This window comes from Mytilinidion resinicola, assembly GCF_010093595.1.
Source record: "Mytilinidion resinicola strain CBS 304.34 unplaced genomic scaffold BDZ99scaffold_27, whole genome shotgun sequence".
NCBI classification, from domain to species: Eukaryota; Fungi; Ascomycota; class Dothideomycetes; order Mytilinidiales; family Mytilinidiaceae; genus Mytilinidion; species Mytilinidion resinicola.
Genome location: NW_022985463.1, coordinates 157085 through 169443, shown reverse-complemented (window position 1 = coordinate 169443; position 12359 = coordinate 157085). Strand labels below are relative to the sequence as shown.

Here is a 12359-nt window from a genome sequence, read left to right as displayed (position 1 = left end):
AGCAAAACTGTATAGCTGTATAACTTATACACTCGAATCTGATAACGGACTAGCTTTTTGAGTAACAAACTCTCCAGTTTGTGAAGTGGATTTCACGCGCCCCACGTTAGATATGGGTTGCAAATGCACCTCGAAATGCCCCTTTACGCTGACTCCTAGAAAAAAAAAAGCCCCTGGTTCTACGCCAAATACCGTAAGTTACAACCCTCAGGCCTCAGTCCTCGAGAAGCACCCGTTAAACTTCCCTCGATCGTCTCTTCCTGGCCTTCTGCTAGCCCTCCAGCATCCCCGCAACGTCATCATCAATCCCCGCCATCGCATCGTCGCCCACAAACGGCGCGAACGCGTCCTCCGCTGCGGTCCGGCTCATCTTCCGCTTCTTGTTGGACCCTCCGCCCGCGCCCCCTGAGCCCGGGTGGATCGCCGGATGCCCGTTCCCATTCAGGATGCCGCTCGCCGCGCCGCCGCCCGTCAGACTCGACAGCAGATCCGCGCCCGGCGGCGCCACGATGCCCGTCGCGGGCGCTGAGAAGTGCGCCGCGTGCGGCGGGTGCGGCGCCGGCACAGCTGTGGGCTCGATGGGTATATCCAGCGGCTCGGCGAAGACGTCGTCGGGGACGTCGGGGAGGGGCACGTGGGAGGGCGAGCCGGTCGGGGTGAAGGACTCGACGGGCGGCGGCGTGAGCTCCTCGGCCTCGGGGCGCGGGGGGTCGGCGTCGAGGGTGATGGAGGAGGTCCGCGAGGGGATTGGGGTGATGCGCGTGGCGGTCTCGGCGGCGGAGAGGCCGCGCATGATGGCGTCCTCGACGTCGCGCTTGCGCGTCTCGATTGCGGTTCTGCGGATGCCGAGCTCGGTTTTTTGGAGCTCTTCTCGCGCGAGGGTGCCGCGGTGGGCGTCGAGCATGGCCTCGAGGCTAGAGATGAGCTTCTTGCGCGCCTCGATGGAGGTGGCGACGGCGGTTTCGGCGTTGGCGAGGGTGCCGAAGAGGGTGGAGAGGCGAGCGGCGTGCACGGGGGGTGTGGGGACGGGGTTGGCGTTGATTTGCTGGTCGTACATGAGGTCGGCGTTGTCGACGGCGGTTTTGGAGAGCGTGGAGGCGCGCGTGGAGGCGTTTTGGAGGGGGACGAGGGGTTGGAGCTCTGTAGGGGTGGAGGAGGAGCTGCTGGCAAAGAGGGAGCCGCCGAGGGCTGCTTTCTTGCCTGGGCCTCGGGACCGGTCGACTTCTGCTTGGTATTAGAGAGGGATTGTTTTGGAGGGAAATGGTTGATTTTGTACCGTCAAGCTGTTTCTCGATTGCGTCTTGAGTCGGGGCGTCGAATATAGCGCGCTGTCGCCATACTTCTACGACTCGTCGAAGCTTCCCTTGTACGTCGCTGGAGGCGCCTTTGTAGGCGATGGCCGTCCCGTCTGCCATGAGAGGCGCGAAGGAATTGATGAAGTCGAGTTTACGGCGGGCTTTCGACTGCTGGCAGATTTCTGGATGCGATTATTAGCTTTGTTTGTTACCCGATGGTGTCGAATATAGAGGATATACCGTTCGCGAGGTAGATCAGGTTCAGCCGCTTGTTTGGCGTCGATTCCTTCAACCGGCCCATCCAGAGCTCTGCAGTTTGGTTTGTATAGCGCCGGTGGAACATGATCCATTGCGCGACTGTCACGATGCCATCCTGCGTGTCATTGAGGCTGGAGAGCTTTGCCTTCACTGCATCGTCTGTGTACGCCATGACGCCTGAAACACTCCTAAGAAGCTTCACGCAAACACGGCTTTAGCTGTACAACGAGGCAGTCTCCCAAGTGCTATATGTGGTGTGCTTTGCAGAGTGCAGAATTCCAAAGGTTGGTGGCAGTTGCAACGTCGTCGACAGCCCGAAGTCAAGCATAAAACTAGGGCGCTCGGACCACAGAGCACGTGACCGCGGTCTCTGGGCCACTTCTTGAACTTCTGGTCTTTTTCACCAAGACACCACCCCCGACAACACCCCCTTCTCTTCTCTCTACTTCGTTGACTTCTCAAGCCTTCTCTCTGGCAACTTCCACGCCTACAACTTCACAATGGCTGACCGATTCCCTTCGTTAGACGAGATCGATGCCGGTTTGTTTTGCAGGCACTCCCTTTGATCTCACCTACTGACGACCAGTATTTCAGGACACACCGAGCCACGCGGTAACTCAAACTTCGATCTCGTTGGCGATGCCACTGATGGCGACGACTTCCTGTCCCGCGAGCGAGCACTACTCGGCGACGACGCGAACCAATTCACATCCCCAGGCGACCGAGTAGCGACTGTCGAGGACGGCGGAGATGATGACTTGCTGGGAGGGGACTTTCAAAGCAATGCCGGTGGACAGGAGATGGCTGGGTTCGAGGATTCCTTCCCGGCGATTGATACTACAAACGACGTATGTATAGCTATATTTCAGCGCATAAGCTCCCGAGCTTCAGAAGTCAAGCATGCTAATTGACTACGCAGCACATGGCCCCAGGCGGAACTATAACCGGCAGCACCCTTCCATATCTCCCCGGCGCCCCGACCACCGGCCGCGCATACACACCAATGCGCTCAGACTCCCCAGAGCCGGACGTCATCCGAGAATGGCGCGAGCGACGTGATCTTCAACTCCAGCACCGCGACGAGATCTCTGCGGAGCGAAAGCAGCAGACCGTCAAGGAGGCACAAGAGAACATTGACGACTTCTACGTCAACTACAACAACAAGCAAGAGAAGCAAATGGAGCAGGCACGTCGGGAGGCGGATGAGTTCCTAGCTTCGAGAGAGGACACTTCGTCCGGCGGAACGTCATGGGAACGAATTGCAAAGCTTGTGGACCTGAGTGGGAAGGGCGTCAAGGGCGGAGCCAGCGGAAGTGAAAAGCAGAAGTTCAGAGAGCTACTCTTGAGCTTGCGGAAAGATGAGAAGGCCCCCGGAGCCACTGGCTACTAGGTTGCGACTATCATCCGGGGTCTGTTGATGGTTTGGCGTGACTGCACAGTAAACGGGCATTGGTGATATTGGACGGAGCTGGTTGTAGGGGCCTTCTTCTCTGGGGCTCAGACGGCCTTTGTATGATTCGGGCGTTTATATCGGTTTTTCGAGACCATTTTCTGCACTGGCAATTTGCTTTGCGGTCGAGTCTGTTCTCTTTCGAAAACAGTGCAATGTGTTAATATAATCATCCCAATCCAGCTATGCCTTCGAGGCTGGTCAAGGATTCCGTGACATCACCCATCACCACTTAGCAACATCTACTTTCGTCAAGCATCACAAAGCTAAAGGATAGCCCATTCTCAAGCTCTACCCAAATTACAGACCACTCCATCTCAGGCCGGTCCGAGATGAGTTGCCAATTTAGCTCTAGTCGACCGCTTTTGCGTACGCGAGAATCAAGCTCCATCACCACCGCAACGCCGCACCTCCACTCTTCACCTCCCATCTCCAATCCAACCAACTCACAACGGGGCGTTCGAGGTGACAATGGCAGACATCATCAAGGGCTTCTTCGGAGGGCCCAAGTCCGCTGCGCCGTCTGCCGCAGACGATGGTATGCGCATCTCCCAAGCTTCATTCCCCACATCTGGCCTACCAGTCGCAACTAACCAGCAATGCTCTCTACAGACTTCGCAGACTTTGCCGGCGCACCCTCTCCAGTCCCAGTCTCCTCCTCCCTCACGTCCAGTGTCCCTCCATCCCCCGCCTTCGCCGCGACCACTGGCACTCCAGTCCCTTACACGGCCTGGTACCGCGTGTGGGAGCGCACGACGATCAATGACTTCCGCCAGGAGATGTACATTGCGCCATTCATCCTCCTCGTCATCCTTGTGCATGTCTGGGGCACTAAGACGAACCGGCGCAAGGCGCGCGGATGGATCACCTCACACGCGCCAATCCTGCACCAGGAGTTTGCGTTGGTGGGCTTCGGGGTACGACCGAAGGCACCGACCGCGGACGATGTGAGTGCCATGGGACTGCGACAGGCGGCTGAAGCTGCGGCTGCGAAGGGAGACACATCGTCCTTGCTGAAGGAAAAGGCGGCGAATGAGTTCACGAGCTATGCGACTGGCCGCCAGAATGTCGCGTTTGTGGACTTTAAGATTAGCATGTACAAGCGCTACAACCCGCTGGTGTGGCTAGGAGAAGTGGCGTTTTCTCTGTTCTTCGAGAGCTTGCCGGCGCCGGAGGAGAGGGTTGAGGCGACATTGTATCTGTTTGACGGGCGTGAGACCAAGCTTGTGCCAGGCGGAGAGACTCTGAAAAAAGTTGGGAACTCGCATGTGGATGGCTTTGTATGGGGCATCGTCCACAAGGATCTCATGAGGCGCTTGCGGGAGGATCGCTACGACCTCAGTCTCACAACCACTAAGGACCACGAGAAGTTGCCTGTGTGGGCTACCATCATGAGCGAGAGCGCCGAAGTCACGACTACGCTGTTGACGCCCGAGTTGATCAAGGCTGTGGAGCAGGCGGGAGAGCTTTTGGAGGCATTGGTCATTAGTGACCAGCCGCAAGACCAGCCAAAGAAGTATGCACTCCATTCTCCCTCTCTCATCCCCTTCCTATAATGGAGAAGCTAACAGAATATTCTTAGACTGGACGATACAATCCCGAAGAAGCGCATCTCTCTCTCCATGAAGCTTCCCTCAAATGCAAGCGACTACGAAGCCACCTTGCCCATCTTCCAGTACTTCCTGCGCATGTCCGATCATCTCGCCTCCGTCGCCCACTTCCGCCCCGAAGCTATGCGCCGCATTCGCCAGACCCGCGAAGACGAGATCCGCAAGATCAAGAAGGTTGACGAGCAGGAGAAGGCCGAGGAGCGTAAGCTCGAAGCCGACAAGGCCAAGAAGGAGAAGCGGGAGAACCTGCTGAAAGGCATGAGCGCTGACGAGCAGCGGAAGTTTTTGGAGAAAGAGCGGGAGAAGGATATGAGGAGGAGCCAGAAGAAGACGACCGTGAAGGGGTAGGTATTGGTATCGAAGGCCGTTTGCGCCGTTCTGAGAGGCCGAGGTGCGGGAGCATTGCTGGTTTAGCAAAAGTGGTGGTATACAAGAATCTGCGTCTAACTTTCAAATGTACAGCTCACAATCAAGAATGGAAAGTCATCAGCCAGTCTCCTGCCAAGTCCCTGGACAAAGTTCGTGCATACTTGCTTGTAGCGTCTGAGGTGCTCTGGCGCATCATCGGAAATTCAGTCCAGATGTACGAATTTAGGCTGCCTGAACAGGTGCACTTTCGTGCGCTTCTAAAATTGTGCCATCAAGCACCGAACCCCCAGGACATGAGCAATAAAGCCGAAATGCAGCTAGAAGCAAGCTGAGGTGGCTTCCAGGCCAAATACTGTAAGCAGGAGTCTTCTTCATCCAATAGCAGAACCTTTACCAATACCTCAGAGGGCCGCCGTGACGGAGTAGTACTCCTCAGTCATCATCTGTAGTTTAAGTACCTTTCAAGTTAGTTTTGCTTATTCAGCCTATCCATGGGAACTTCTGCCCCACAATCATATCTAGACCTTCCTTGGATCCATGGATCTTCACTTTTGAGGCCACCATCTAGGCAAACCGTAATGGCTTTGTACTGCCTTCCACGTCTTCACTACTCTTGACACCAGATCACATCTACTCGCACTATCACTATCCAAACACTACAATCGTTTCTTCGTCTAGCAATAACGCAGACGTTATACGATCCCAATGTACTCTACGCGCCGGAGCAAAATATTGGCCAGATCTGGGCCGGTAGTCTGCAAGTGACGGGCATTCTTGGAGTTCAGTTGACAGGCATTCTTGGAGCTGGAGCCTATGGAGTGGTGTACACAGCCGTGGATCTACACAAACATTCCCTATACCGTTGGACCTGTGCCTGTGATCATGTCGGCATCGCTCACTGCCCGGTACAACGTCATGAGCTTCGCCATGATTAACCAAACAAATCCCTGCGCTGCCAACATAGCCGGCGGAAGAAATACCCACTACACCTCCAGTCAAAACGCGAATTCAAATCTCTACCCCAATCCCTGGACAACCAACTTCGTCTACGGACAGAATAGCTACTCCGCCTCCAGCAAAACTCACTATACTGCCTATCAATCGTTCAACCCCAATTCTGCACATGTCGCTGCACAGAATCCGTTCAACGCGCCATGCCCGAGTTTCATCCAACCCTCGTCACACTATCTTTACTATCCGTCACCTTACGGACTCCAGGGTTTGCATCCTCAACCGGTCCCCCCCGCAAGTTCCTCACCAAACCGCATACAACAGACGTTTCAGTCTGCCTTTAGCTCAAATGCCCATGATGGGACAAAACATGATCCCGGCCGCAATAAGTGGAAGCTATCCTTCTACAAGCAGACTCTACTCCGCCTCCGGCAAAAACATCAACTCCAAGCGCTGTTTCCGACTCTTCGACCTGCCGCGCGAGCTGCGCGACATGATCTACGAGTGTGTCCTACCCGACCGGGGCTACGAATGCGATCCATTCTTCTTCAAATCTAACGTCTTTTACGATAGTCCGTTTAAGCACCCCACCAAATTCCTTCCAAGAATCTGCTTCGCCAACCAACAGATTAAACACGAAACCACGGCTGTCTTCCCCAAACTATACCGGTTTGACACATATGAGGGCAAATAAGCTCGAGGTCTCATGGCGTTTTTGATGACGCTACCCGAAAACAATTCTTTCAAGTATGTCCGATATCTCGCCTTCCCAGGGTTTAGCATCGCTAGGGGACCGTATTGGACTCTCATTAGCGGCTGCTATGAAAAGGATCGGGATGACATCCGTCGTTGTCCGGCGTTGAGGGAAGTCAGGCTTACTTTCAACGTCCACCACTTGCTGGGAACCCCGCTCTCGGTCGCCGTGGAGAAATTTCACCTACGAAGTCTACTTGATGTAGAAGGGTTGAGGACATTGCATCTACAATGCTATTCCCGCACGTCCCTGCACCAGCTAATGCAGAAAAAGAGCGACATTCGATCATTCTGGGAGATGGAAAAGTGGTCTGTGGAGGGGTCTGCCGCGAAAGAAAAGGGGACGAAGGTTAAGACGATAGGAAGTCACTGGTAGCTGTACAATGATGGAGGATATCGGTGAATGCGACATTGATAGTGTTGAAGGGTCTTCGCGGAGATATTTCCTCTTGAGGGGACGAAAATGCTGGCCATCCTACCCGATCGACATAGACTATGGCGGCAATCGTAACGACCAGCCAAACCATAAACATCCACAAATGACTGAATATCTAGAACATCCTTTGAAGAAATCGCACGCAACTGAACCCGAACTAAAGACGATAAAGTACTTCGCAAAGACGTCGATGTTCAAAAAATAGCACTTTAGTGAGGAAACGGCTCTTCAAACTCTTCAAACCTCTAGAAACTCCACCTCTACCTCTTTCTACAAAACCACCATCCCCCCAACAATACCCTACCTACTCCACAACTCATCCTGCACCCTCCATCCCCCTCCTCAGTCCAACCCCCCTAAACCCTTTCCCCTACTACTTACAAACCCACCTACCCCCCTCCCCGCGCCAACACGGCAGAAACCCCAAATCTGCCCTCTCCGCCCTCGTCAACCCATCCCCCTTGCCCCTGCCGCCAAACCCCATAACATCAACCAAACTCCACCACCACTTCCAACTCCCGATTCTCCCAACCCCCCAGCCCCAGCCCCAGCCCCAGCCCCTACTCCTCCTATACTCCCCCACCGCCCCCCACACCCCTCCCCCCAGCTCTTTGAGCACAACCAACGCAACCGCCGCTAACACAACCGCGCCAGCCCACAACGCCGCCTGCGAGGCCCACCAAACCACCGTCTCCCATGTCGAGGCTCCCCCGGTGTCGTAGATATACTCCGAGTACTTGCTCGGCGCGATGCCCGGGAGGCTAACCCTCCGGGTTGGTGCGGCGCCGGAGGAGCGTCGCCGCTCCGCTTTGAGAGCGGGGTGGAGTTCCGCGGGGCCGGGGGGCGGGACGTTGGGGATCTGGGACAGGGTGCTAGGGTGGCGGGAGGGGGGAGATGAGGGGAGGGTGCTGGGGCGTCGAGACGATTGGGATTGGAGGGTGCTGGAGGAGCGGCGGTGTTGTGCGTATTCATAGCCGGGCGGGCTGGGGGGTTCGTAGATTTCGTAGGAGCTGCCGGAGGAAGTGGTGGTGGAGGAAGAGGAGGAGGGGGAGAAGGATATTGGGTGGGGGTTGGCCATGGTAGGCTTTGGGGGTTTTTTGGGGGTATGTTTGGTGGAGTAGGAGTGATGGGGAGAGGTGTAGGGAGTGGAGGAGTTGAAGGGTTTTGAGTGTTGGGGTTCGTCATTTGAATTGGCGAACAAAGAGGGGACCGGAGATGGAAATGTGAAGGGGAGCTCAAAGAACGGCATTGCGTTGCTTTGGGATTCGGGATTGGAGGGACAAAGAGCGGTATTGGTCACGTGAGTCTATCGTTAACGTCTGCAGAGGTGAACGTAACGGTGTTTGAGCTTCACATATGTAAGGTGCGTCCCTAGGTGCCGAGAAACCCCTGGTGCCGAGAAAATTTTAATGTTCGGGCATCTTAAGTCTTTCCTCGTGAGCCTATAAAGTTAGGCCAGTCCTACGTGTACGACCCCTTTTTGCTACCTGTACGATGTCGTATTGCTACACGTACGACCCCCCCCCCCCCCCCCTAGCAGACCTTTCACCGCGTTTTGATTGGCTCGGAGGGCCCGGAGGAAGCTCCGGCTATTCAACTTGTATGCACGTGCAGCCTTTCCGTTTCATCTGCAGCCTTCCCATTTTGTATAGCTACGTGCCTACCTGCCTACCTGCCTAGGAGAATGCCCAAACCGTCAATTTCGCATCTAATAGCGGCCCTCTCTCCATCGCCGCTGGCCTACAAGCACCTACATGAAGTCCTCATCAACAAGATCCTCCGCATACTTATTAAAATCCTTATTAGCCGCCTTACGAGCTGCCTCATGAGGCTGCGGCAGGCCTATCGACTGCGCTGTACTTCCTGCGACAGGCTGTAAACCCCGTACCTGCGCTGCTAGTAGCGCAATCTTCCGCCCAAGGTCTGCCTTGGTATTCGCACGTTGCTTCTTTGTAGGACCTCCTGGTGTTGAGTTCTTAGGTGGCCTACTGCGCTTCCTAGGCGGCTGATTAATGTACGCTATCTATGCTCCGGAGGAGTCGGCCCGATAAGCGAGCCAATCAGAACGCGGTGAAAGGTCTGCTAGGGGGGGTCGTACGTGTAGCAATACGACATCGTACAGGTAGCAAAAAGGGGTCGTACATGTAGCACTAGCCCAAAGTTATAGCCAATATATTAATGTTCTTTAGACAATTTTTCCTCAGGAAACCAGTCTACAACTAGAAAATACAACAATCTTGGTCATGTTGTCGATCGTTCCGTTCACGGCATCCAGAACCATATTAGTGTTGCGCCCCTGCTCCACTACGACTATTTATACAGTTTTAGATTCCGGAGCCTTAGAATAATAATTCTATCAAGAAAGAAAATAGCTCCGAGCTTTAAAGACCAAGGCATGCACAATAAAGTTTCTCTGTGCAAAGGATTGCTCAATGTCTTGGCGTACGGCTTTAGTGCGCTTACGTGGAAGAGTATTATACATTTAGCTAACTGTATTATATTCCTCACCGTTTTGCCCGCCACATACCAAGGCACGTGAGTTGCCACTGTACCAAAAAGTACTTCTATCAGAGTTTAGAGCCCCACAAGAGTGTGGCCGGTCGCCCGTCCTCCCCGTACGTGGTGGCGAGATCTAAGTAGCAAATTCCTCTCAGCACTGTCAAGTATTACTAGTTAGCATGCTTACGCAGCTTAACCTATACTGTATATGCAGTAGCTTTATGTTCTACGCCCTAAAAGCAGCATTAGATTCCTCCCTCTACATTCTCAATTTGCAATCTATTTAGAGCTGCGGGTGAAGTTACTGTGTTAAGATGGTGACGGCCAAGGACCCGCTGCTATAGCTTGCAGCACTTTTCCATCAACATCATATGTAAGCGTACAAAAGGGCGAACCTTCTTGCTGCTGTAGCTTGAAAGCTTCTGTATTCAATCGCTGACAAGTCAAGTGACTACCTTCGCTACTCGTTCTTTATTGTTCGTCAAAGTTCTTCCTTTATGGTTTGGATCAATTTGCTTATCTATTTCTGTTGCACGTGATGGTGCGGCTGAGCCTGCCTGTTCAACGCCTTTGCACTGCCTTTACACAGCCTCCACACAGCCTTCACGCGGCCCACCATCATGACACATAGAGCGCTACTATCTCCCCTGCGATCCCGTGGCCGTCCCTCCGGATTACTTGTAAATTGCCCGCTCTCTTGAACTATCGTTATTGCGATGCGACTCCTTTACTTTGATGGTTCCGGGCGACTCACCTCGACGAATTTTAGCCAAGAAACAATTCCGCCATATGCCATTCTTTCCCACACCTGGTGTGATGACGAGTTCCTCTTCGAAGATCTGATGAATGGCACTGGACATGGCAAGGCTGGCTATAAAAAGATTATGTTCTGCGGTGAACAAGCGGCTCATGACCATCTACAGTACTTTTGGGTCGACACTTGTTGTATTGACAAATGGAAACTCCGCGAACTGTCAAACGCGATAAACTCTATGTTCCAGTGGTATGAGAATGCGGCAAGATGCTACGCTTTCCTCTCGGACGTCTCGACGCCTATGGCAGATGCACATCTGCACGAGGGTACATGGGATGCATCCTTTCGAAAGAGCAGATGGTTTACTCGAGGCTGGACGCTTCAAGAACTCCTAGCTCCAGCATTAATCGAGTTCTTTTCCTCAGATCGTCAGCGACTTGGGGACAAAGACTCCCTCAAGCAGCAGATCCATGAGATTACTCGCATCCCGGTTACAGTGTTACGGGGCGATCCTCTCGACGAAGTTAGCGTTCCCGAGCGAATGGCATGGATGGCGGGCCGCCAGACAACGCAAGAAGAAGATATGGCGTACTCTTTGATTGGAATTTTCGGTGTGTCCATGGAGTTCAGATACGGCGAAGGAATGAAGAGAGCACTGGAGCGACTCCAGGAGGAAATGGAAAAAGGTACTGTTTACACAAGTTTTTCGAATAATCGCTAAAGCCTAGCCCGTAGCTAACACCACGCCGTTTATCGTACCATTTGACCAAAACACTCGATTTACTGGTCGCGAATCGCAACTGGCCGAGCTGGAAGGAAAGCTCTTCGTCGGAGCATCAACTACAAAGGTCGCAATTACAGGCCCGGGTGGGATAGGCAAAACACAGCTAGCGCTGGAGTTGGCGTACAGAATCAAAAAAAAGCTTAAGAACTGCTCAGTCTTCTGGATATCTGCAAGCGATAAGGAGAGCCTCTATCAATCGTATGCGCACATTGCCCGACGGCTTAACATTCCAGGTTTGGATGATGAGAAGGCGGATGTCAGGAAGCTGGTACAACTCCACTTAAGCAGCGAGAGCGCAGGGCAATGGCTCCTCGTTTTCGACAACGCGGACGAGGCTAAGGCAGTCGGCCTGATGGAGTTCCTACCAAGCTCTGGGCAGGGGGCTATCATCTTCACAACAACTAACAGGAAGACGGCCGCGAAACTGGCACCACAAAGTATTGTAGAGTTGCCAGAGATGGAACAGGACACGGCTCGAAGGATGCTAGAAACGTATTTGGTCAACCCGGCGAACGAGCAAGAGAAGGCGGACCTCTTGCTCAAAGGGCTGGCGTACCTCCCTCTAGCTATTGTGCAAGCAGCAGCCTACGTCAATATCAACAAGATAACGCTTCCAGAATATCTATCACTACTAGCTGAGAAAATGGAGGGTTTAGTTGAACCTCTTCATCGAGAATCTGAGAACGTGATAGCTGCAACCTGGCTTATTTCGTTCGAGCAGATTCGTCGCCACGATACTTTGGCAGCTGATTATTTACTCTTTATGGCGTGTGTAGACCGAAACGACGTTCCGCTCGCTCTTCTCCCGGCGGCCTCGCCGCATGAGCAGGGAATACACGCGGTAGGAACCCTCGACGCCTACTCATTTGTCACCAAACGAACAGCTGAATCAGCGCTCGACCTCCATCGACTGGTGCATGTCTCGACACGCAACTGGCTTGAAAAAGAGGGATTGCTGAGTCAACAGAGTCAAGTAGCCATTACACGTCTGCTTGAGGTGTTCCCAGACGATAATCATGGGAGCAGAAGCAAGTGGAGACGATTGCTTCCGCATGCTAAGTTTGCTCTATTATCTGGCCTCACTGGACAAGAGGACGAGGCTAAGACAAACTTGGTATGGAAATGTGCCATGACCTTGAATAGTGACGGGCGGTGGAAGGAGGCCGAAGAGCTGTTTGTGCAAGTGATGGAGACGAGAAT

The 12359-nt window shown here is 53.6% G+C and overlaps 6 protein-coding genes across 6 annotated transcripts in view; 4 read left to right on the top strand and 2 right to left on the bottom strand.

The window, feature by feature from the left end:
* Positions 1-2: 2 nt before the first annotated feature.
* BDZ99DRAFT_576192 (DUF618-domain-containing protein) lies at positions 3-1837 on the bottom strand. Its single transcript, XM_033728554.1, has 3 exons — positions 1536-1837; positions 1277-1477; positions 3-1224 (listed from the first exon to the last, which is right to left on the bottom strand). The coding sequence occupies exons 1-3, from the start codon at positions 1723-1725 to the stop codon at positions 272-274; spliced, it is 1344 nt and encodes a 447-aa protein (XP_033570243.1). The 5' UTR covers positions 1726-1837; the 3' UTR covers positions 3-271.
* Positions 1838-1963: 126 nt separating this feature from the next.
* Positions 1964-3244, top strand: BDZ99DRAFT_512107 (clathrin light chain). Its single transcript, XM_033724601.1, has 3 exons — positions 1964-2093; positions 2148-2401; positions 2473-3244. Exons 1-3 carry the CDS (start codon positions 2054-2056, stop codon positions 2941-2943), a joined length of 765 nt encoding a protein of 254 aa, XP_033570242.1. The 5' UTR covers positions 1964-2053; the 3' UTR covers positions 2944-3244.
* A 230-nt stretch (positions 3245-3474) lies between these two features.
* On the top strand, positions 3475-4961 carry BDZ99DRAFT_526648 (DUF1682-domain-containing protein; the record flags this gene model as incomplete). Its single annotated transcript, XM_033726156.1, has 3 exons — positions 3475-3541; positions 3616-4519; positions 4586-4961. 3 exons carry the CDS (start codon positions 3475-3477, stop codon positions 4959-4961), a joined length of 1347 nt encoding a protein of 448 aa, XP_033570241.1.
* A 1321-nt stretch (positions 4962-6282) lies between these two features.
* Positions 6283-6627, top strand: BDZ99DRAFT_526647 (uncharacterized protein; the record flags this gene model as incomplete). The annotated part of the gene is made up of 1 exon (XM_033726155.1): positions 6283-6627. One exon carries the CDS (start codon positions 6283-6285, stop codon positions 6625-6627), a length of 345 nt encoding a protein of 114 aa, XP_033570240.1.
* Positions 6628-7495: 868 nt separating this feature from the next.
* Positions 7496-8509, bottom strand: BDZ99DRAFT_576188 (uncharacterized protein; the record flags this gene model as incomplete). Its single annotated transcript, XM_033728553.1, has 1 exon — positions 7496-8509. Exon 1 carries the CDS (start codon positions 8369-8371, stop codon positions 7496-7498), a length of 876 nt encoding a protein of 291 aa, XP_033570239.1. The 5' UTR covers positions 8372-8509.
* A 1561-nt stretch (positions 8510-10070) lies between these two features.
* The window catches only part of BDZ99DRAFT_453513 (HET-domain-containing protein), a gene marked incomplete at its 3' end in the record, with an annotated part of 3984 nt that continues 1695 nt past the window's right edge, over positions 10071-12359 (top strand). Inside the window, exons 1-2 of the mRNA XM_033718334.1 lie at positions 10071-11076; positions 11111-12336. Coding sequence (XP_033570238.1) covers positions 10338-11076; positions 11111-12336 — 1965 coding nt within the window. The 5' untranslated portion in view covers positions 10071-10337. The remainder of the gene's footprint in view (positions 11077-11110; positions 12337-12359) is intronic.